Source organism: Podarcis muralis, chromosome 6, assembly GCF_964188315.1.
Source record: "Podarcis muralis chromosome 6, rPodMur119.hap1.1, whole genome shotgun sequence".
Lineage (NCBI taxonomy): Eukaryota > Metazoa > Chordata > Lepidosauria > Squamata > Lacertidae > Podarcis > Podarcis muralis.
Genome location: NC_135660.1, coordinates 63,483,432 through 63,505,687, shown reverse-complemented (window position 1 = coordinate 63,505,687; position 22,256 = coordinate 63,483,432). Strand labels below are relative to the sequence as shown.

The 22,256-nt window shown below is 43.0% G+C and overlaps 2 protein-coding genes and 1 long non-coding RNA gene across 7 annotated transcripts in view; 2 read left to right on the top strand and 1 right to left on the bottom strand.

Moving 5' to 3' along the window:
- Positions 1-2,901, top strand: part of NOC3L (NOC3 like DNA replication regulator) — a 52,177-nt gene extending 49,276 nt beyond the window's left edge. For both annotated transcript variants that reach the window (XR_013393239.1, XR_013393238.1), the window contains one exon: positions 2,421-2,901. The gene's annotated coding sequence lies outside the window, so the exon portion shown is untranslated. The remainder of the gene's footprint in view (positions 1-2,420) is intronic.
- PLCE1 (phospholipase C epsilon 1) overlaps positions 1-22,256 on the bottom strand; it is a 123,171-nt gene that overhangs the window by 28,373 nt on the left and 72,542 nt on the right. For all 4 annotated transcript variants that reach the window (XM_028729759.2, XM_028729757.2, XM_028729760.2 and 1 more), the window contains 10 exons: positions 19,661-19,806; positions 16,809-17,067; positions 14,332-14,546; positions 7,827-8,502; positions 7,379-7,561; positions 4,788-4,905; positions 3,145-3,307; positions 2,748-2,870; positions 2,518-2,654; positions 1,556-1,794 (listed from right to left, as the gene is read on the bottom strand). In XM_028729759.2, the coding sequence (XP_028585592.2) occupies positions 1,556-1,794; positions 2,518-2,654; positions 2,748-2,870; positions 3,145-3,307; positions 4,788-4,905; positions 7,379-7,561; positions 7,827-8,502; positions 14,332-14,546; positions 16,809-17,067; positions 19,661-19,806 (2,259 nt within the window). The remainder of the gene's footprint in view (positions 1-1,555; positions 1,795-2,517; positions 2,655-2,747; positions 2,871-3,144; positions 3,308-4,787; positions 4,906-7,378; positions 7,562-7,826; positions 8,503-14,331; positions 14,547-16,808; positions 17,068-19,660; positions 19,807-22,256) is intronic.
- Positions 4,900-11,615, top strand: LOC144328022 (uncharacterized). The gene is made up of 2 exons (XR_013393240.1): positions 4,900-6,735; positions 6,785-11,615. It is a non-coding gene; the product is annotated as an uncharacterized LOC144328022 (long non-coding RNA).

The window sequence follows — 22,256 nt, the reverse complement described above, 5'->3', positions numbered from 1 at the left end:
TTTTGGCAACATAATTTATTTGTATCCAGCTAATGCATTACTGCGGGACGCGGGTGGCGCTGTGGGTAAACGCCTCAGCGCCTAGGGCTTGCCGATCGAAAGGTCGGCAGTTCGAATCCCCGCGGTGGGGTGCGCTCCCGTTGCTCGGTCCCAGCGCCTGCCAACCTAGCAGTTCGAAAGCACCCCCGGGTGCAAGTAGATAAATAGGGACCGCTTACTGGCGGGAAGGTAAACGGCGTTTCCGTGTGCGGCTCTGGCTCGCCAGAGCAGCTTCGTCACGCTGGCCACGTGACCCGGAAGTGTCTGTGGACAGCGCTGGCCCCCGGCCTCTTGAGTGAGATGGGCGCACAACCCTAGAGTCTGTCAAGACTGGCCCGTACGGGCAGGGGTACCTTTACCTTTACCTTTAATGCATTACTGAGGGCAGAATTAGGCATGACGGTGTCAAATTCAGGTCTTCAAAGGCGGGTCATGCCCAACACCTGTAAAGCAAGGCATGGACCAGGGGGAAATGACAAATGGTAGACAGGACAGAATACTGAAACTTTCTTCCATTTGCCAGCCCCCAGACAAAAGTGACTGTCAGAGAGGCAACCAGCACACAACACGGTCACTAATTATTCATGCCGCATGCCCCTTACCTGGCCTGCCCCACTTCTCACACCATAACTCCCAGAACTATGGCAATGCCTCCACCCTGCTCTCTCCTGGCTGCCAATTTATTACTAGGCAAAGACCACTCTCACATGAGAAAGGAAGATACAGCAAGCACAGCTAATATCAGTTAGGGAGATGCTACCCACATTGGTCCAGGAACAGATACATAGCCCCAACACCCCCAGAAGTCAAGCCCAGGAGGTTTATCGGCCAATCAGCCAGCAGGGGTGAGCCAGCTTCTCTCTGATAGCCAGTGATGGGGAAAGGCCAGCTTCTGAAGGAAGCTTCCAAACATTGACTTGTGCAGAAACACCCCACAAATTTATCGCAGGTCTCCCATTAATGCTTGTAGTGATCCCTTAGTAAAAACTCCAGATTCAGTGTAGATATCTTTAAGACCAACATCTGTGTGATGTCTGCATCCTCCTGGAGCTATCATGGAGCAAGCTGACTGAAAAGGTTATGTTAAACTGGTACGCTGGTGAGTTGTCACCAGTTCTTCCCTTCCTAACAGGCTTGCTTGCAGCTGGTTATTTCTGTGCCCAGTATGAGTTTTGGCCATGATTCAGCTACGTGCCCAAGTTTTTACTGCTGAAAACAATGGGATTTAAAAACACTGAACTTTAATTGGACTGGGGAAGGGCCATAGTTCACTCTCCATATCTCAGGGTACAGCTGGGAATGTCCCATTCTGAAACCCTGGAATGTCACTGCCAGCCAGAGTCAACAATACTGATGGGCCAATAAATCTTCCTCAGTACAAGGCAGCTGCATGTGTTCCATGTTCTCTATGTTACTGATGCTGCCACACCAATTTAAATATGGTGGCTGCTCCTGGTTCTAAGAGAGGAATTAAGAAGCCCTGTGATTAGAATTCCAATAGCTTAGCATTACACACCTGAATGATACTGAGGATTTCATCATATGTGTAGTGTTCTCCTTGGCAATTTACTAAGAAGTCATTAAGTTGCTGGATGCCCACTCCAAATATTCCCAGAGATGTGCTCTCTACTCCAGTGCCATTAGTAACAATGCTTGCGGCAGCAATAGCGTCAGAAATTTGTCTCTGGTTGTCCGATAGCTGCTGTCTGCTCTTAATGAACAAGCCTAAATCAGATATGTTCCTAGTCAGTAAATCTGAAAGGTAAAAATATGAACATAAATGCTTTACAGAATGGTCAAACTGCTAGTTTTAAGTCCTAAATGCTCAAGGAACTTTGAAGGAACACGACTGAAGATTTATTCTCTCTCTCTCTCTCTCTCTCTCTCTCTCTCTCTCTCTCTCTCTTTTTGGAGATGCGTGTGGTGCTGTGGTCCAAACCACTGAGCCTCTTGGGCTTGCCAATCGTAAGGTTGGCAGTTGGAATCCGTGCAATAGGTGAGCTCCTGTTGCTCTGTCCCAGCTCCTGCCAACCTAGCAGTTCAAAAGCATAGTCGATAAATAGGTACCGCTGTGGTGGGAAGGTACTCTGGCACTCATCACGGTGTTCCATTGCGCCAGAAGCGGTTTAGTCATGCTGGCCACATGACCCAGAAAGCTGTCTGTGGTTAACCGCTGGCTCTCTCGGCCTGAAAGTGAGATGAGCGCCGCATCCCACAGTCAAATTTGACTGGACTTAACCATCCAGGGGGTCCTTTACCTTTTTATTTATTTATTATTTATAGAACATTTTTAAATCTGTGAAGTGCTTGATAAAAGCACTTAAAAATATTTTTCTTTCAACAACTGTTCAGTGAGACATGCCACTGTCCATATCTTACAGAAATGGAATTGAGAGAGAAAGTGACGTGACCAGCACCAAACGCTTAGCTCCCAGGTTCAACTCCAACACACGACCAAGTCAAATTAATTTATCTTACCTAAATCTGGCTGAAGTCCATTTGTGTTCTCATCAATCTTCAGAGAGGTATACAGTGGAACGGAATCAGAACCCAGTCGATTGCAGGGCACGGCGTATATGTCAAAAAGCTCCTTCAGATCCTTGCGGCTTCGAACGCTGTTCATATATGATGCATTTTATTATCAATTCTTGTTAAAACATTGGTTTTTAAAAAAACTCTCAGGTAAGAATCAATAAAAGAGATTTTACCTGAAAGACTTGAAGAGCTCCACAAACTCAACAAAGCTCATGTTGCTATCGGAAACCATACAGGTTTGGAAGCCCTTCAGTCCCCCTTTTCCTCTTCCATGCCAGCTGCTGCTGCTCCACGTGCTAAAAAAATTAAGGTATGTAATGGAAACTATCACTGTGTCTGCACACACACACACACACACACAACTAAAAAAGCAGTCCATTAGTTTGCCAGCTAAAAGTAAGCCACTTATCGACTGCTAATGGGAAAAACGATAAAGGAATTCCAGATGCATCTGTAGATTTCAGACACCTCAATCCCAACACTCAACATGGACTAAGGAGTGAACTCAGTATAGGTTTTAGAATTTCAGGACACACAAAAACACACATGTTCAGTGATGCTTTCTCTTACCTGGATTGACCTTTTATTGATGATGACATCACAGGAGAAGACACCGGCCTGACAGGTGACGAGACCCCAGGTGTTACATTAGGTGGCACTGAGGTAATCAGGGATTGTGTTCTTCTGGAAGGCAGAGTGTTGGTAGCAGGAAAAGTAACCAGAAGAGTTGGTTCTAAGAAGGAAAGCAAATTTGTATCATAGCATTTATAATACCCCCTTTCAAAAAAAGAAGAAGAAAAAAGAGCCCTGTTAGAGCAGCAAAAATGAAACTCACAAGAAATTAGAAGAAGAGGAGTTTGGATTTGATATCCCGCTTTATCACTACCCTAAGGAGTCTCAAAGCGGCTAACATTCTCCTTTCCCTCCCTCCCTCACAACAAATACTCTGTGAAGTGAGTGAGGCTGAGAGACTTCAAAGAAGTGTGACTGGCCCAAGGTCACCCAGCAGCTGCATGTGGAGGAGCGGAGACGCGAACCCGGTTCACCAGATTACGAGTCTACCGCTCTTAACCACTACACCACACTGGCTGTAGTGGTGTAAAATATAGCTAAATGAATATATTTTACTACAATTATCACCAGTTTATGAAAATGTGGCCAAGTTTTCATGTTGCACAAAGCCATTTGTCAGACAGGAAATACTGAAGGAGTTTTGCCCCCAAAGCTGCTCCTAAACATTGGAAGCAGCTCGAGAAGCACAATCCAGCAATAAATAAGGGATAACTCACTGCTTAACTCACAAGCCGGAATTAAGATTGCCGGAAGAAATATCAACAACCTCAGATATGCAGATGACACAACCTTGATGGCAGAAAGTGAGGAGGAATTAAAGAACCTTTTAATGAGGGTGAAAGAGGAGAGCGCAAAATATGGTCTGAAGCTCAACATCAAAAAAACGAAGATCATGGCCACTGGGCCCATCACCTCCTGGCAAATAGAAGGGGAAGAAATGGAGGCAGTGAGAGATTTTACTTTCTTGGGCTCCGTGATCACTGCGGATGGTGACAGCAGTCACGAAATTAAAAGACGCCTGCTCCTTGGGAGAAAGGCGATGGCAAACCTAGACAACATCTTAAAAAGCAGAGACATCACCTTGCCAACAAAGGTCCGTATAGTAAAAGCCATGGTTTTCCCAGTAGTGATGTATGGAAGTGAGAGCTGGACCATAAAGAAGGCTGATCGCCGAAGAATTGATGCTTTTGAATTATGGTGCTGGAGGAGACTCTTGAGAGTCCCATGGACTGCAAGAAGATCAAACCTCTCCATTCTGAAGGAAATCAGCCCTGAGTGCTCACTGGAAGGACAGATCCTGAAGCTGAGGCTCCAATACTTTGGCCACCTCATGAGAAGAGAAGACTCCCTGGAAAAGACCCTGATGTTGGGAAAGATGGAGGGCACAAGGAGAAGGGGATGACAGAGGATGAGATGGTTGGATGGTGTTCTTGAAGCTACCAGCATGAGTTTGATCAAACTGCGGGAGGCAGTGGAGGACAGAAGTGCCTGGCGTGCTCTGGTCCATGGGGTCACGAAGAGTCGGACACAACTAAATGACTAAACAACAACAACAACTCACTGCTTGGAGATCCCCAAAGGATTATTTGAGGTCCTTTGCAAAACACACACACACACACACACACACCGAAAGCACGTACCTGCTTCTTCCTGCTCATCAATATCCTGAGGGTCTGAACCACTTCTACTCCGATTTTCCTTAAAAGGTCTTGCTTTTCGGGTTGCCATTTCATCATCAGTGCCATCTCCACTTTCACCCTTAAAACAGTGACCTTCATAATGAACATCTTTAGAAACACTGCATATTAAAACCAACATCCATTTTGTAAGTTACAAAGCTGTATGTGGAACATGTATTCAAGCAAGCTATTATCGGTTTGCTGAGACAAAAGGGATGCAGGTAGCACATCAAAGAAAATGATCATTAGGTATTCATTTGAGGTCCAAACAAGGCGTTTCATCCATGGATGAAACCATCCAGAGATCCATGGATGAGAGCCCATGGGGTTTAAAAATGTAACCCTAGGGAGGGAAGGGCAATGATCCAACCTGGAGATGCGATACTTGTGGGATGGGGAGATTAAGCCTTTCCTCTGTGCACTTTGCCAGGGAAATTAGTCCTTCCCAAAGCTGCTGTTTGCCTCTCGGAGCAAAACAGACAGGTACCAATTTGATACCTGTACATTCTTCCTCAGCCTTACAGGGCAAAGTGTAGTTTGGGAGGGCTTCTCCCTAAGGAAGGGGGGGGGGAATGGGGAGAGCTGTTTTTTAAAAGCCTCCCCTCCCTGCAAAAATGCCACAGTCTTGATTCAAAATGAAGGGCTCCATATTTGCTAATGACCATTTTAAAACACAAACAAGCAAACCCACAGGCAATGCCCCTGAAGGAGCGTCTCCACCCCCATCATTCTACCTGGACACTGAGGTCCAGTGCCGAGGGCCTTCTGGCGGTTCCCTCACTGTGGGAAGCCGAGTTACAGGGAACCAGGCAGAGGGCCTTATCGGTGGTGGCACCCGCCCTGCAGAACGCCCTCCCACCAGATGTCAAAGAGAAAAACAACTACCAGACTTTTAGAAGACATCTGCAGGCAGCCCGGTTTAGGGAAGCTTTTAATGTTTGATGGATTACTGTATTTTAGTATTTTGTTGGAAGCCACCCAGAGTGGCTGGGGAGGCCCGGCCAGATGGGCGAGGTATAAATAACAACATTAATTAATTAATTAATTAATTAATTAATTAATTAATCAAACAGAAACGGACCATTTTATGAAGCCCTTCAGCTGGCTGGCTTGTCCTATCCCATTGTCATAAACCAGCTGAATAGGCTATCAAATTGATAAAGGTACATTTGACTAAATCTTACTCTTTGCCCACAGGTTCAAGCCTTGATTAAGAGTCTTGCAAAAACTTAAGAAACCAAATTTTCTACATATTAGCCATGTTTGGATGTACAGTGGTACCTCGGGTTACATACGCTTCAGGTTACAGACTCTGCTAACCCAGAAATATTGCTTCAGGTTAAGAACTTTGCTTCAGGATGAGAACAGAAATCATGCTCCGGCGGCGCGGCAGCAGCAGGAGGCCCCATTAGCTAAAGTGGTGCTTCAGGTTAAGAACAGTTTCAGGTTACGTACGGACCTCCGGAATGAATTAAGTACTTAACCCGAGGTACCACTGTAATGCTAAATAACCGTGGCTTAGTTCTATATGAGTGAACCAAGCCTTCTCCTGGGCTTGTATGTTCCTCTGTCCTCCACTGGAGGCATTCAAAGCTGGGAAACCTCTGGCCAGTGGGCCATTTGGGACAAGCCACACTCACCTGCCCTACACGTGACAGCATACAGGTGAGGATGGAGTTTGACCCTATGGTTAACCAGCTGGTTGTTGGGAGTCTTGGAAGCCCTGTGCTAAGCAAGAACCCAGCACTAAGCATGAACGCTCTCTCTTCACCAACAGCCAATGTAAAGGGAGAACAATCCTACTTAGTGCCGAGTTTGGGTGCACAAGAGCGCTCCAGCCCCCTGAGTCCAACACTAAGTGGGACCCAGCTGCCCATTGGCTGATGCAAAAGGAGAGCAATCCTGTTTAGTGTGCCAAAGAGCTCCTTGCTAAGGGGCTGATCCTGCATAGCATGGAGTTTGGGTGCACCAGGGCTCCCCGAAGGAACTTCCTGTGTTTGTCCTCCAAGTGTTACAATCTATTAAGAAGACGCTTTTGAACTTAAGATTCTTCCACTGCCTCCTGTTTCAACCTTCCTTTTTGCAACTCCAGTACAGAATGTTCATTGGCAGGTCCGGAAGTTTAGCTTGACTTGATTTTGCCTTTCCTGCAAGTGCTTTTCTCATTGAGTTATACTTTCTGGATAGGCAAAAATACTATGTATGCTTCAGATGCATGATACTTCCCTTCTCTTTGCTTTCCATAATAAAAAGTCTCTACTCAGAAGTAAAAAAGATACCGCCCAGAATATTCTATTTCAGTTTAAGCATAGGCAAACCTCTGTATTATTATGCAACAAAAAACCCCACTGTTTTGAAGTAAATGATATGCAAACAAGTTGAAATAGAGGGAGGGTCCCCTACCCCACTTTCTGTTCTGGAGGTTCTCCTGACTCCCCCCCTCCTGCAAGCCAATTTGGGGGGCATGTGGGGGGAAGGAAGGGAGAAAGCCCTGGACAATGAAGCTTCAATCATGCCTCCCCTCCAACAACATTAAATAAGAAGCGTCCTACCCTCATGAGTACTTTCTTCTTTTTCTTAGCTGTGCTGATTCCGAGTGTGTTGTTTCTCTGCACGCTTGGCTTCTCTACATTTTTTGTCAGGCTTCCTGGGCTTGTATTTCTTGTACTCCAGCGCCTCCCTCCAAACAATTCAACGGCTTGAGCCAACGTTGGGCCTTCATATCGACCGTCCTCCTAATAAAAGTCCTCAGCTTTATTAAAGTGCACAAGATATGGAATTTAAAAAGAAATATAATGGTGTGGTGGTTTTTTTTAACTGCACAGGAGCAGAAGAACATTGAGTAGGCTGGATTAGGGCCCCAAGGGACTAACATGAGCAGCTAATAGAATTATGGAGTGAGGAGTGAGGAGAATGGAAAAGAGATTGCTCTAGGAGTTCAGTGGGCAAATTATGGCATGTGTTCTGCCTGCTAGGGAACAAGGAAAATCAACCGTTTACCTGGTAGAGGCTGACATATTGTTTCCGCAGCCACTGCAATCTCTGATCAGGAAATCTCTTCATCTTTCTGATAGCATTCATTAATTCCATCAATCCATCAAAGAGCATTTTAGCAGTATATTTTGGAGCAACGAAGTGCAACAACTTATTTTCAGTAGTTTGAAGACCGTATAATAGCGTCACACCGTTTTCTTTAAGGGACATGTTGCAAAGTTTGTTCTGAACACACACAGCATGCATATCAATGCCAGAATGCCCCATATACACAGCCTTTGCGGAGAACAAGTCTAAGCAACCCTCCACAAGTCCATTTAATCCAGTATTGCCAAGAAACTGAAACTTCCCAAGGTCAGCTGTGCTACCCAGCATGCTCAGTTTCACTTTAGAATTTGCAGTGCAAGCAGTGGTGGGTTTCACCCACGTCAACGTACTACTGTCAGGCTGAAGCTGAAGGAAGCACCGTGCTGAAATGTGTGTCTCTTGGTCATAATGTATGACTGTTGCGCCTTGCAGCATGAACTGGTGGATGTCAGCTCTGATTGACAGCACATACCAGGGAATAAGTTCAATCCCATGACTAAAAGCTTGCTGCTGCTCTTCAGCTGCCTGGGTAGTCCATTCTTTGAATTGCTCAAATATGTCGCTTTCAGAATCTGACAGATCTCCTGTTAGAAACCTGCATAAAGGCAAAGACACAACAAGTCTTTCTTTAGCATACGTGATCATAGAACAAGCCATTTCATCATGAAATTTCTGTGAGCATACAACTGCATTCTTTCATATTTGTGAATAAAACTAAACCATTCCTAACCTGAATCTCAAGAATGATTTTATTCTGTCAGAAGGAGGAAGGACTGGAGCAAACATGCCACACAGGTGGACAGTATTGGCATAAATGACATAAGTTACCCTTATTTCAGACAAGTGAATATTATATCCATGGAGGCAAAGCAGCTCCAATAACACATTCATGCCCAAGACTATGGAGGTATCGCTTCCTCTAGCCTGCTTATGCCCTACTGGTCCCCCTCTAAGTTTCCAAAATAGGGCTGGCAAACTCCCAGCCTGTGAGCCTAATTAGTCACAGCAGGGGTCCTAATTTGGCCCCTGAGGCTATTTCCGTCCAAGTACACCCTCTTTCCCCACACCTGATGTCCTAGGTTATTGTTCCTTTCCAAGTAGGGCCTCCTCTATCAGTATTTCCTCAAACTTCGATCTCCAGCTGTTGTTGGACTACAACTCCCATCGTCCCTAGCCAGCAGGACCACTGGTCAGGGATGATGGGAATGGTAGTCCAACAGCAGCTGGAGACCCAAGTTTGAGAAACGGTGCCTAAGTGTTAATGGGGAGCTCCACTGGTGGATCAGCTACGTTAGGGAGTTCCTGGTGGGACTGTTTGTTAATGGTCACTGGCAAGCAGACTTTAAACGGCCAGCTCTCTGCACCCATCAACTGATCAGCACGGAAAGCCAGCTCTTTGAACTCTGCTGGCATTTACAAACATGCTCCAGAGAGGATAGCTCTTCCTGCTAATTAATGCAGGAAACCAGCCCTGTGATCTGAGTTTTCAAGTGGTTTGGACAAAAGGATTTCAGAGGGGATGGCTTTCCTTGCCTATCAGCTGATGGGTACAGAGACCAGCCCTGTGAATTCTTTTTTTTTGTGGGTGGGTGGTTTGTATTCAAATTGCTTACAAAGGGATCTCAGAGGAGAGGGCTCTCTACACCAATCAGAAAGCAATCCTCTCAACAGTGAGCTCTCGGAGCCAGACTCTTTGAAGTTATCACCTGATGTCATGATGGTGGTCTTCCCCCAAGTTGGCCCATGAAGGGCGGGGAAAGGATCAAAAATGAAAGCACAAAAGGTGGGTATGCAAAAGCAAGAGGAGAGGGGTAGCCCCTGTGACAGCTTCCAGAATGGGCAGACTGAAAAGGTTTGACAGCGATCTGTTCCCAGCTGCTAATCTAGACAATAACTGCATGCACATTACAAATTGTTCAGTGCATTCCTAAACAAAAATTACAGTGTAGCAATATAAAGGTAAAGGTACCCCTGCCCATACGGGCCAGTCTTGACAGACTCTAGGGTTGTGCGCCCATCTCACTCTATAGGCCGGGGGCCAGCGCTGTCCGCAGACACTTTCGGGTCACGTGGCCAGCGTGACATCGCTGCTCTGGCGAGCCAGCGCAGCACACGGAACGCCGTTTACCTTCCCGCTGGTAAGCGGTCCCTATTTATCTACTTGCACCCGGGGGTGCTTTCGAACTGCTAGGTTGGCAGGCGCTGGGACCGAGCGACAGGAGTGCACCCCGCCGCGGGGATTCGAACCGCCGACCTTTCGATCGGCAAGTCCTAGGCGCTGAGGCTTTAACCCACAGCGCCACCCGCGTCCCATCAATATACCAATCTGTAATTCGGTTTTTCAACAATCAAATAAGAACAAAGAATGTAGTCCTATTCTTCTGCTGATATCACTCACTGTGTACATCCACACACACAATAATTATCAGCACACTCTCTATATATGTCTGGATGCAAGTCTGTTAAGGAAAAAGAGTGGCTTCACAGAGGTCTAGTCCCTTATCAACGGCAAGTACAAAAAATACTGCAAGCTTCTTTGGAATGAAACAGCATAAATTCTTCCAAGTGTTAAAGCTACCCCCAAAAAATGCTATCGTATAAATCAAGTTGCTTGATGAAAAGCTCTGATCAAAAGTGAAAGAATGTGAAATTTAGCTTGAGGGGAAAAACATGACATGGAAAACATTATGTCACTGAACCTCCCCACTGTCATATTAGAGAAGTTTCATTTACCATAAAAGGGTATTACTATCACTAAAGAATGAACTATAGGCAGTTTATAGATAATAGTTCCTTGGCACAATCAATTGTCAGTATATTCTTCAGGAACTTATTGCAAAGGCCAAGATATATGAGTGGTGTCTCTCCCCACCCCCACTGCTCACAATGCAGAAGGCAGCTGTCACTGAATGCTCCTTTCAGATCAGTTCGCACAACCCCATAGCTAAGCAAACTCTTAAGTTACTTGTGTTAACTACCGTATTTACTCGAATCTAATGAATCATCTTTTTTGGCCAAATTACTTTGTGAAAATTAAGGTGCACATTAGATTCGATGGCCCATTTACATTCGCCAGCAAGGTTTCAAGGTTCTGAAAATTGAGGTGTGCATTAGATTCAATGGCGCATTAGACTCGAGTAAATACGTGTGAGATTATCCATTAAAAAAGTACCCCTGTGTTTCATTTGGGCCCTAACGGGTACAGTATAATCATTAAATATGAATCACATTACTTGAGATAAATAAAAGCTTAAGTTTACTTTAAAACAGCAATATTTACGTAACAGCAAGATATAGTACAGGCACCGACCGATTTAGGCGCATCTAAATGATGTGCGATTGCCCACACACACACACGACGCTGAACCTCAAAATAGCCCCAAAACGTCATAATGACGTCACAAAAAGAGTTGCAATGGGGCAGAATGGGCAGGGTAGAACAGGAGCGTGGGTGGAGCTTACACATGCTCCACCGACATGGGAGACTGGAACATAACCTCTGCGCAAAACAAGGATTGCCTGTATGGGAGCACAGAACATAGCCAAAAACACAATCGGTTTCAAAAACTTCTAAGGATTCTTTAGGACTAGCCTTCCTTTACCCAAGTGATCTCCTAAAGGAGGGGGTGAGAAGCCGCCTCTTATTTCTTATTACTCTTATTACTTGTCAAATAATCAAGCAAACCAGCACTCTCATTGGTTTTTTTTGGCGATTTGAGAGATGAAACTATAAACTAAAAACTCTGCTTCAGCAGTCTGCTTCTGATATTGGTCAGTCAGATACCTTTGGAAAGGTCACAACAAGTCACAAAGGCAACAATCTTCCTTTGGTATTCGGTTGCACATTAGCCCTGCTTTTCTGTTCTACTAACAAATGGAAGATTTATACTCATTCACATATTATATTATAGAGGAAATGTTTAAACTTTAGGATCTGAATTTTAAAAAAGAAGTTAAACATTGAAGAAAAGAAATGAAAAGATGAACTATTAAAATAATGGTATAATGAGGCTTTCTAAATACTTTTCAGATGTCAAAAGGTGAATTGAAAGGCTCGCTCAGCGTCAGATGTTGCTCAACTGCCCAGAAAGAAATATTGCCAGATGATAATAATTCTATTAGAAACTATTTTGTCAGGAAGTAAAGATGACTTCATGCACATATTAAGGAAATAAGGACATTTAGAACATGTTGCTGGTGCTACGTGCAGAAAAAGGCATTTACTGGACGTGTGGTCTTAGTGGTTCAGTAAGCCTTAGGATCAGACTGTTAAGAAAAGTCATGATACATAATTGAACAACTGTGATTCTTTCCCCTCCTACCAGCATTGTGAAGTCTAAGAGCCAAAGTACTCATTACATTGCAGCTCCTACCTCCTTGGGATGGTGTTTTGCAATGATTTAGGACAGGCATAGGCAAACTTGGCCCTCCAGATGTTTTGAGACTACAATTCCCATCATCCCTGACCACTGGTCCTGTTAGCTATGGATGATGGGAGTTGTAGTCCGAAAACATCTGGAGGGCCTATGCCTGATTTAGGAGCAAGTTCATGAGTATACTTAATCCTTCTCCTGTCAGCTGCTCCTGTCCCTAACAATTTTTATTCTCTCCAGTGTTCCAGAACCAAGTTTACCCTGCAAACATGGATCCATATGCCGGGAAGAGATGAATTATCTGGGGGAAAGTATCTGGCATGGAAAGCACTCCCTACTCTTTCAACTTTCTGCTCCAAGTGGGTTTTACAACCGAGAAGGAGCTATGCTACATATAGCTGCAGTATAATGTATAATTTAGACCCAATAGCCTCTATTAAGATAATTAATTGCTATGCTCCATGTAACCAGAATAGATTTACTCCTTGAATTTAATGTATACTGGGCAAGAAAGCAAAATTAATTTAATATTTATTTCCTTCTTAGGGAAGATGGCAATATATCCAAACCAAATTATAACACCTTCTCAAAAAGCCTAGACTGAGAAACGGTGACCTTCCCCAGGACCACCCACTGAACTTTACAAATGAGCAAGATTTTGGACCTGGGACTTCTTGTGTGGCCAACTGCAAAATGCTATTCATTATACATCACAGCTGCCGACCTTTAAGAAGTATCCTTCATGAAGAACCACAAACAGATATTATAATTCTTCTTGCGAGTACAGATCTAATAAAATCTTTCAAGCATTGTCCAATAAAGTCTCCACTGCTCTTATATAATTTGCATTTAAGTGCACCGTGTTCTGGACTTTTAAGTGGTTTTCTCACAACACAGAGAGAAATTGGGGATCCGAGGTCAGAGAACATGAGCTTTCATAATTAAAACAACACCTGTGCTGAATGGCTGCACTCTATTGTGAATGTTCAAAGAGTTTATTAGTCTGATAAGCTTTCCCCAAGATAATTTATGAGCCTCAGATAACTTGCCCTTAAAAGTAGTGGGATTAGGAACAATAATAAATAACCTTTATTTTGACTGGGTCAGAATGCTGTTCCAACAGGATATAATGTTCTGAGCTAAGATCAACAGAGATGCCATAGTGCTATTCCTGGCATCACTGAACAAGCCCTAGTTGCATCTGTAGCTTTCTAAAAGCTGCATGCACAAGATGAAACAGCTTTGACTAGACGTAATTACATCATGAGGGAACATAAAATTTAATGAGAAGGATTCTAAACGTCTGAGTGACATGATTCCATGCATAACTCTGAGAAATATCTGGAACTGGAAGCAGTCCAATATAGCAGATATGTGCTTTAAAGCAGCGTTCCCCAACCTGGTGCCCATCAGATGGTTTGGACCTCAGCTTCCATGACTGCCAGTGAGCGTGGTCAATAACCAGGAATTAAGAGCTCGAAACATCTAGGGAACACCAGGTTGGGCAAGGCTGCATTAAAATGACTTATTTCCAAAATTAATTATTTTTATATAGCAAGCACATTAAAATAGGAAAACGCATATAAAACTGACACGGTGGGGTGGTTTACACATAGTCTTGGATTTACACGCCACACTTGTCCTCCTCTGGCCTGGTTGTGAGGAGGAGTTCAGAAGCTTCTGCTTTCATTTAAGATCAACCCCAGTTTACAGTTTACAATGTCACCTCACCTCCAACAAACTGCAGTCACTTTTAACTATGAGATTAGTGGGGGGAAAGTCAACTTCAGATAATAGTTTATGAAGCAATTTTGCAAACACAGTAACATTTAAGAAGTACGGAAAATGCATGGTTAGATGCAAAAAGCCTTTTAATTTATTACAATAGGCAATTTGATTAGACTGTTCCCTTCTAAATATTGTTATTTGAATTTTTAGTGGATGTGTTATACACAGAATACTGTAAATGGTTTTTTGTTTTGTTTAGCAAAACAAAATTAAGAAAAAAATTTAAACAACAACAGCAACAAACCCAAACCATAAAGCCTTACTGATAGCGGTTTCTGTCCTTCAAAGAATTTTTTCTGGAATTTCCATTTTCATAGTCGATGAAATTATCTTCTCCATCTTCAGATTCCAAGCTACGATTACAACTCCGAATGGTTTGAAAGATGTAGTTAGCTGTTGATTCTTTTTCTGTATTATGTAAGCCGTCTGGACCTATCCGTTGTAAATAGTTGTCTTGCCCATTGTATTCTGCAACAAACTAAAAGACAACCCATGCAAATCAACAATGTTTCGGTAAGCATAATTACTTCAGATGGGCATTTCAATCCAAAAGATAACAGCAACATCATCTTGTATGTGGGGGGTGATTCTGTAGTGCCCTGCCAGCTGGAATCCTGTTAGATCTACTTATGTACAATAGAAGTCTACACATGCCTGCTGACCAGCAAGTCTCATTGAGTTGCATAGGGTTTGCTCTCAGGAAAACGGATATAGGATTGCAACCTTACTTACTACCACGTTTTAAGAGACATGCTGGCTCTATGTGACCAAAGCACTGTTTGCATAGCACACATAGTAGGAACTCTGAATTCCTCGGTCTCGGTCTCGGTCTCTCTCTCAACAATTTTGCCCTGGAATGACTGAATTTATTGCCTCCAATTCTATGCACATATTTGCTGGCACAATACCCAACTGATTGTTTTACAAGACAGTGACACTGAATATCTCATACCATAATTTTATATATATTTTAGGCAGTAGTTATGAACACACGAATTTGGAAGTAAGTTTAATTAACCAAAACAAGGGCCCGTTCCAATTACATGCCCAAGGCCCACATCATTTCCAAATTAACGTTACGATAACAAGCGTCTACCTTGATATTTAAGATAAAAGCTGAGGCTTTTAGAGTATTTCATTTAAGCCGCAAGCTGCACATTATTTCATAGGTACATATTGCATGCCAGTTATGACCAAAATCAGCCTGCATGCTTACAGTGTCAAACATTAATTTTGCTTTATGTTAACAATGAAATTACTGTGTAATATGTGAATCTGAAGATGTAAAACCCGAATATTTAACAGAGGCAATATTGGAAATTAATTTACAACATTCTTATTGATTCAAAATCCACAGACAAGATCCAAAGAATGATAGACTTAGTTCCATGAGCCTTAGGGAACTTTGTCCTTTGTCTCTCCCACTCCCATCCCAGCTGGGTGCCAGCTTTTCAAAGAATAAGAGTAACAACAACAACAACAACAACAACAACAACAACAACAACAACAGGTCCCAAGCCTCTTGAAGACCTTTTGGATCATAGTCTAGATTTCCAACACTGAACACATACATACTACTGTTAGATAACAAGATTATGATTAACAGTAGTAATCTTATTAATTAATTGTAATTTGGCATTGGGAATTTACAGACTTTATGGAGGAAAAAGGCAGCAAACAGCACTATAAAGTGGGGATCTATAATTCTCTCATCACCTAATCCAGAATAGTCCATTTCAGCTGCTAGACAAGAGAAAGCTATTGGAAGACTTTTCTATACTCAGATGATGATTCGTGTTGTGCTTTTACGTTATACATCTATTTACTTTAGAAAAGGGACAGAAGGCTCTGTCACAGAACCATAGAACTGTAGAGCTGGAAGGTCCAATTTCACTTTCTCATTTTTCCAATCATTGGTAAAGGTAAAGGGACCCCTGACCATTAGGTCCAGTCGTGACTGACTCTGGGGTTGCGACGCTCATCTCACTTTATTGGCTAAGGGAGCCAGCGTACAGCTTCCGGGTCATGTGGCCAGCATGACTAAGCCGCTTCTGGCAAACCAGAGCAGCGCACAGAAACGCCGTTTACCTTCCTGCGGAAGGGTACCTATTTATCTACTTGCACTTTGACATGCTTTTGAACTGCTAGGTGGGCAGGAGCAGGGACCGAGCAACGGGAGCTCACCCCGTCGCGGGGATTTGAAGCGCCAACCTTCTGATCGGCAAGTCCTAGGCTCTGTGGTTTAACCCACAGCACCACCCGCGTCCCTTTTTCCAATCATAAATTCTCCATATTTCTGCATCAGTTTGCATTTTTTAATGAAGTTGTCATGAAAAATCACCAGAATTTTAATGTTCATTTCTCCTAATGCATGCAGTTTTGCCTAATACACAAATTTTGAAAGATTTTTTTTCTATACATTCTTTTCACCAGTATATGCATCTTTGTGCACTTTCCCCTAATATATAAATTTCTCCAGACTTCTTTTGGTTGGAGAACTGCATTGCAAAATTAAGAGGAGTGTGGATTTTGAAAAAATAGCTATGTTTCCCCCTGGTCTGCATATAGTTTCAGGAAGTGCAAATTAGATAAGGCACTAAAATTAAAACCTATCCAAAAACCACCCCTATCATTCCTGTAGGATTGCATGTATGCATGTACATTTTCATATGTGGACAATTATTAATAAAAGCAGGAATTATTGCTGGTCTTTTAGCAATTAATGCTCTCATTAGTTTACCTCCAGTGTTTCATCCTGAGAGTTATACTGAGGACAAAGTCTGATGAGGCTTGCAGTCCCATCCAAAACTTCACAGAGTTCTTTTAAAAATACACCACAGAAAGGAACGACTTTACAGCCTGGGATATTCAGAGCTCTGTTGACAACTTTTCTATATTCGGATGATGATTCGTGTTGTGCCATTGCATCTTTCAAACTTCTCATTGTTTCAATATCAGACTGGTCCATGAATTGCCACATTTTTAAAACTTTTCTTGACCTATTTGAGAAAAAAGCAAGCAAATCATATTCTGAAGTTTATTAATTCAAATCAGACTGCTGCATGCTAAAAAGCTTTTGTTCATAGTTCATTTACACTGTTGCTGTTTTTTTGAAAAATGAAACTCACATCTACTTATGTTACTTATGTATGCAAAAATGGATAAAAAAGCAGGGTTCCTTTAAAATTCCTAACTGGGACAATTTGTATAAAAAAGCTACACACCTCTTGTAACCACAGGATTTGAGATGCTAAGCAATGTACCGTATTTTTCTCTCTATTACACACAGATTTTTTCTCCTAAAAAGGAAGGGGAAATGTCTGTGCATGTTATTGAGCGAATGTGGGGGGGGGGGTGTCCCTGGAGCCGATTAGGGGAGCGCAGGAACAAAAATCAGCAAAAATCAAATCGTGCGTTGCGTCGGAGAGGGAAACCTGAAAAGAGGAAGTTGCTGCTTTCCTGCATTCTGCCTCAGGATCTTACTGCCCACTCGCTTGTGTTTCATTGCTGTGTTTGCTCAAACGGAACAAAGAGCAGGCAAATCCCCTCCCCTCCAGGCAAGCAGAGGGGAAAGCAGAGGTCTTTCCTTCTAATTCCTCTCCGTGCTCCTCGCAGGCAGCCAGAAAACATGCAGGAGAGAGAGAGCTGGCTTCGGTTTGGGGAAACTTTTGCCTTTCTTTCCTCCATCCCGTTAAATCCCTCTCCTGCATTCTTAGCCAGCTGCTTCTCTGCACACCGCTCTCGTGCTCCTTGTCCCTTCTGTGTTTTTCCTTCCCTCCCCACTTAAAATGTAGTTACAAAGCATGGATCCACATGGATCCTCAGGATCTTTGGATTGGGCCACCCCAAATTCACCATCAGATCACATAGCAGCCTGCCCCCCAAAAATCACACACCCACTGTTGCCTGGGGCTGCAATGGTGCAAAAACGTGGTTAAAAAGCATGGATCCACATGGATCCTCAGGATCTTTGGATTGGGCCACCCCAAATTCACCATCAGATCACATAGCAGCCTGCCCCCCAAAAATCACACACCCACTGTTGCCTGGGGCTGCAATGGTGCAAAAACGTGGTTAAAAAGCATGGATCCACATGGATCCTCAGGATCTTTGGATTGGGCCACCCCAAATTCACCATCAGATCACATAGCAGCCTGCCCCCCAAAAATCACACACCCACTGTTGCCTGGGGCTGCAATGGTGCAAAAATGTGGTTAAAAAGCATGGATCCACATGGATCCTCAGGATCTTTGCATTGAGCTACCCCAAATTCACCATCAGATCACATGTCTGTGGCCACAGCATGAAGCACAAAAATGATACATCCACTGTTTCATTCAGAATTTTTTTCCTTGTTTTCCTCCTCTAAAAACGATGTGCGTGTTATGGTCAGGTGCGTGTTATAGAGCGAAAAATACGGTAGTTAATAATAAAAAGTATCACTGATTTTGCGTGATGGTCTTTTAAATTGTCAGTGAGACAAGCTGCTTTGAAAGCAGAGGAGTGGCTTGCCCTGTTGGCTGCAAGAACTGCGGCTGTACTGAAAAATCCAAATAAAGCCTTGGTTACTTGCACAGTTTCTTTACACACACACACACACACACACACACACACACAGAGCGAGAGAGAGAGAGAGAGCGAGAGAGAGAGAGAGGGAGGCAGGCCTTTTTTGCTATAGCTTAACAATTTATTCATAAGAATATAATAAGAGCTTGTTTGATCAGGCCAAAGGTCTGGGTAGGCAAACTAAGGTCCGGGGGCCGGATCCGGCCCAATCGCCTTCTAAATCCGGCCAGCGGACGGTCCGGGAATCACCGTATTTTTACATGAGTAGAATGTGCCCTTTTATTTAAAATGCATCTCTGGGTTATTTGTGGGCGTAGGAATATGTTCATCCCCCCGCCCCAAAAAAATATAGTCCGGTCCCCCACAAGGTCTGAGGGACAGTGCACTGGCCCCCTGCTGAAAAAGTTTGCTGACCCCTGGCTAATCTAGCCTAGCACCCTGTTCTCACAGTGGCCACCGTGTATTAAGACCTGCACCAGCAGTTGGCATTTCCAGGATGCTAAGGAAGAGACTTATCATTACCTTTAATTCTTGCTTTGTATTTATGCACTTTTGATTTTCAATAACATCAATAAAATGCTAATGAAAAATAGAGTAAGAAGGGTTTTTTGAGTTGGGTAAGAAACAATTTCCATCAAAAGTTTTGTGGTCTTCCTTTTAATCTCTAGAATGCCTTTTTCTGTTATCTATGCTCTTAGAAAGCTGGTGTTTTTATTTTATTTTTAAGTTTCCATGTTTATTGTTTAGAAAGATAAATGATGTGGTCTCTGGAGAATTGTGAGAAAAGACCTGTCTTTCACCAATTTTAACCTCCGTCATCCATCTTAGTGAATTTTCCCAAAACAGCCTGTCATAAACTCCCTGGACAAGATAAACGAAGCAACTTAGCAACAGAACACTATTTAGCAGTGTGACTGATGGCGTGTAGTCCACTGTTTATTTTTTTAAAAGGACAGCTGCAAGTAACAGAAGCTGTAGTTTAATCTATGATGAGTCTCCATCATTTGAAGAATGAGCTGCAAGTACCTTAGGCCTGCCAAGAACTCCATGACAGCATTGTAGTTGCCCATGTTCCAGCAGCATTTTGCCACATGTACCACATAGGAGAAGACTTCTCGCTTTTCCTCCATAGACCCAGCAGTCAGAATCAGCCATGTCACCCAAGAGCTCACCTTTAAAAAAATAAAAATAATACAATACAAAAAACAAATCACTCATATTTGTATCCTATTCTTTATACTCACATAACCTATTAAATAAATTATCTCAGTTTTCAAGCAACTGAAGGGCTGCATGACTAAGCAAACTTACTTGGAAGTACCTCTCAAATCAATAGGACTTTCTTTAGAGTAAACATGGGCAGGATGAAACTGAACTCCTGCAAAAGTAAACCACTTTAAGTCCACATCAGGCAGAGCCAACATGGCATCCTCCAGATATTGCACATGATTTGGTGCTTCTAAATAGTGAAGTGAAGGGCAGATCTTCCCTGAGATCTTGCAGGGCCTCGCAATCTCACACGGTCCTGTGGCATCTTTGAGAAGGGAGTGTGGCATCAGACGCCTTAAAATGCCAGGTCACCTGCCAGTACAGCCTCCTTCTCCAATGGCCAGATTTCCCGCCCCTCCCTCCTTTTATACTACAGTGGTACCTCAGAAGTTAAATGGAATCTGTTCCGGAAGTCCATTCAACTTCCAAAACGTTCGGAAACCAAAGCACAGCTTCTGATTGGCTGCAGGAAGCTCCTGCAGCCAATCAGAAGCCAAGGAAGCCACGTCGGACATTCAGGTTCCAAAGAACGTTCACAAACCGGAACACTCACTTCCGGGTTTGCGGCATTCGGGAGGCAAAATGTTTGAGTCGCAAGGCGTTTGGGGTCCAAGGTACGATTGTAGAGTCAGGAAGAAATTTTAATTTCCATCACAGTTGGCCCTGGGGTTAAGAGGCTTTTTCTCAGTCGGTAGCATTTATTTAACCTATTTACCTGTCACAAATTAGGCAGGGATGGCACTGGGGTTTTGAGAGGATGCACCAGCTCCTGGCCTGAGCTCAGGTGGCCAGGCATGGTGCCACTCACCTCTGGTTGACAGTGGGTTTCCACCTGCATTGACCTCTGCTGCGCTGGGTCCATTATGCTCATTAACTCCCACAGAATTCCCCAGCGGGTGTGCTAGAATGGTGTATTGAACTATCAGAAGTCTTATTGGGCAAACAGATCCTGGCTCCAATGCCATACCAAGCTCACTTACTGCACTACAGTCAATAAATCTGTGGTCTGTTCCAACCCACACTCATGTCCAATCGATTGTGCACCCTCATTTTGGCCCGGGTGAGGAGTGTGTAATATGCCTACCACACAAACAAACTCTAGCTCCCATTAACCTTGATGACTGGCCATACTGGCTGGGGCTGATGAGAAGTGGAAGCCAACAGCATCTAAAAGGCACATTGACCAACCCTGGTCTACATGGTTTGGGGGTTGGAAAACGCCAGTAGCACAGCTCAGCATTCATCAAAAAATATTTTATAATGGGATCTTCTCCATAACACTGTCCTGAGGATGCAATAACTGTAAAGAAAAAATAACAAACCCCCTTGTTTTTGAGCAACATTCTTTTCAAAAGGAAATTTAAAATCGTGTCACTTGTAAAAATGTATAATGATGCTCCTCCATCTATAGCTTTTTGATATACATAGTACTTCACTAAAAATAAAAAGATAAGAAATCTTGTTCAATATCAGAAATAATTTAGAATAAATAGATTTTGACTACAGGTTGCGTTCTCAGAGCTATACTAATATTAACATGCAAAAAACCCCAGCTTCAGTTTGATCTAAAATCCCATTTTCCCACTGTGATTGTACTTGCAACTCTCATATTTCATTAGGCTCAGTGAGAACAATCATCTTCATATATAGATTTTTGTGTGTTCAAACCCTGATCACATATAGATGGCTACTATTTATCACTCAGAAAACGCTCCATTTACTTTCCCACAACTTTTATTAAAGAAAAAAAAAGTAAGTAAGTAAAAGCTATATTTCACATGGAAATCTAATTCAAACCAACTGGACTATTTTACAACGAAATTCCCTAGGGTTTGTTTTCCCCCCATTGTGTAAACACTTATCAACATGAAATAAAAATGTGATTTTTTTCTACATTTAGTTTCCTTCTTGAGTCCTGAAGGATTTGTAATTTATGTTTGCAGAGATATCTTCAGTGATGAGAGCTTCACATAACAGATAAAAACGCATTTCCCTTCAAAGACAGAAAACTATTTCATCTTCTACTGACAGCTAAATTTAAAGACACAAACCAACTTTGTAAAGTCAACCACAAGAATGTGTTGCACTAATTTAAAGTTATCTACAAAAAAACAGATGGATTATACAGTATATTATTTTACGGTAATTTAGATAACATCTCCTGAACATCTGATTGTTGACTGATAGAACAGCAAATCAAATACTGTACAGCAAAGTCCAAGAGAGAGGCAATTTTATCTGCTTTTACTCAGAGCTTCAATTTAATCCAGCATAGGCAACCCCACAACTTTAATTATTTCTTTAAAATAATATAATTTTTCGGGGGGGGGGGGGGGATGCAAAGAGGCCAACA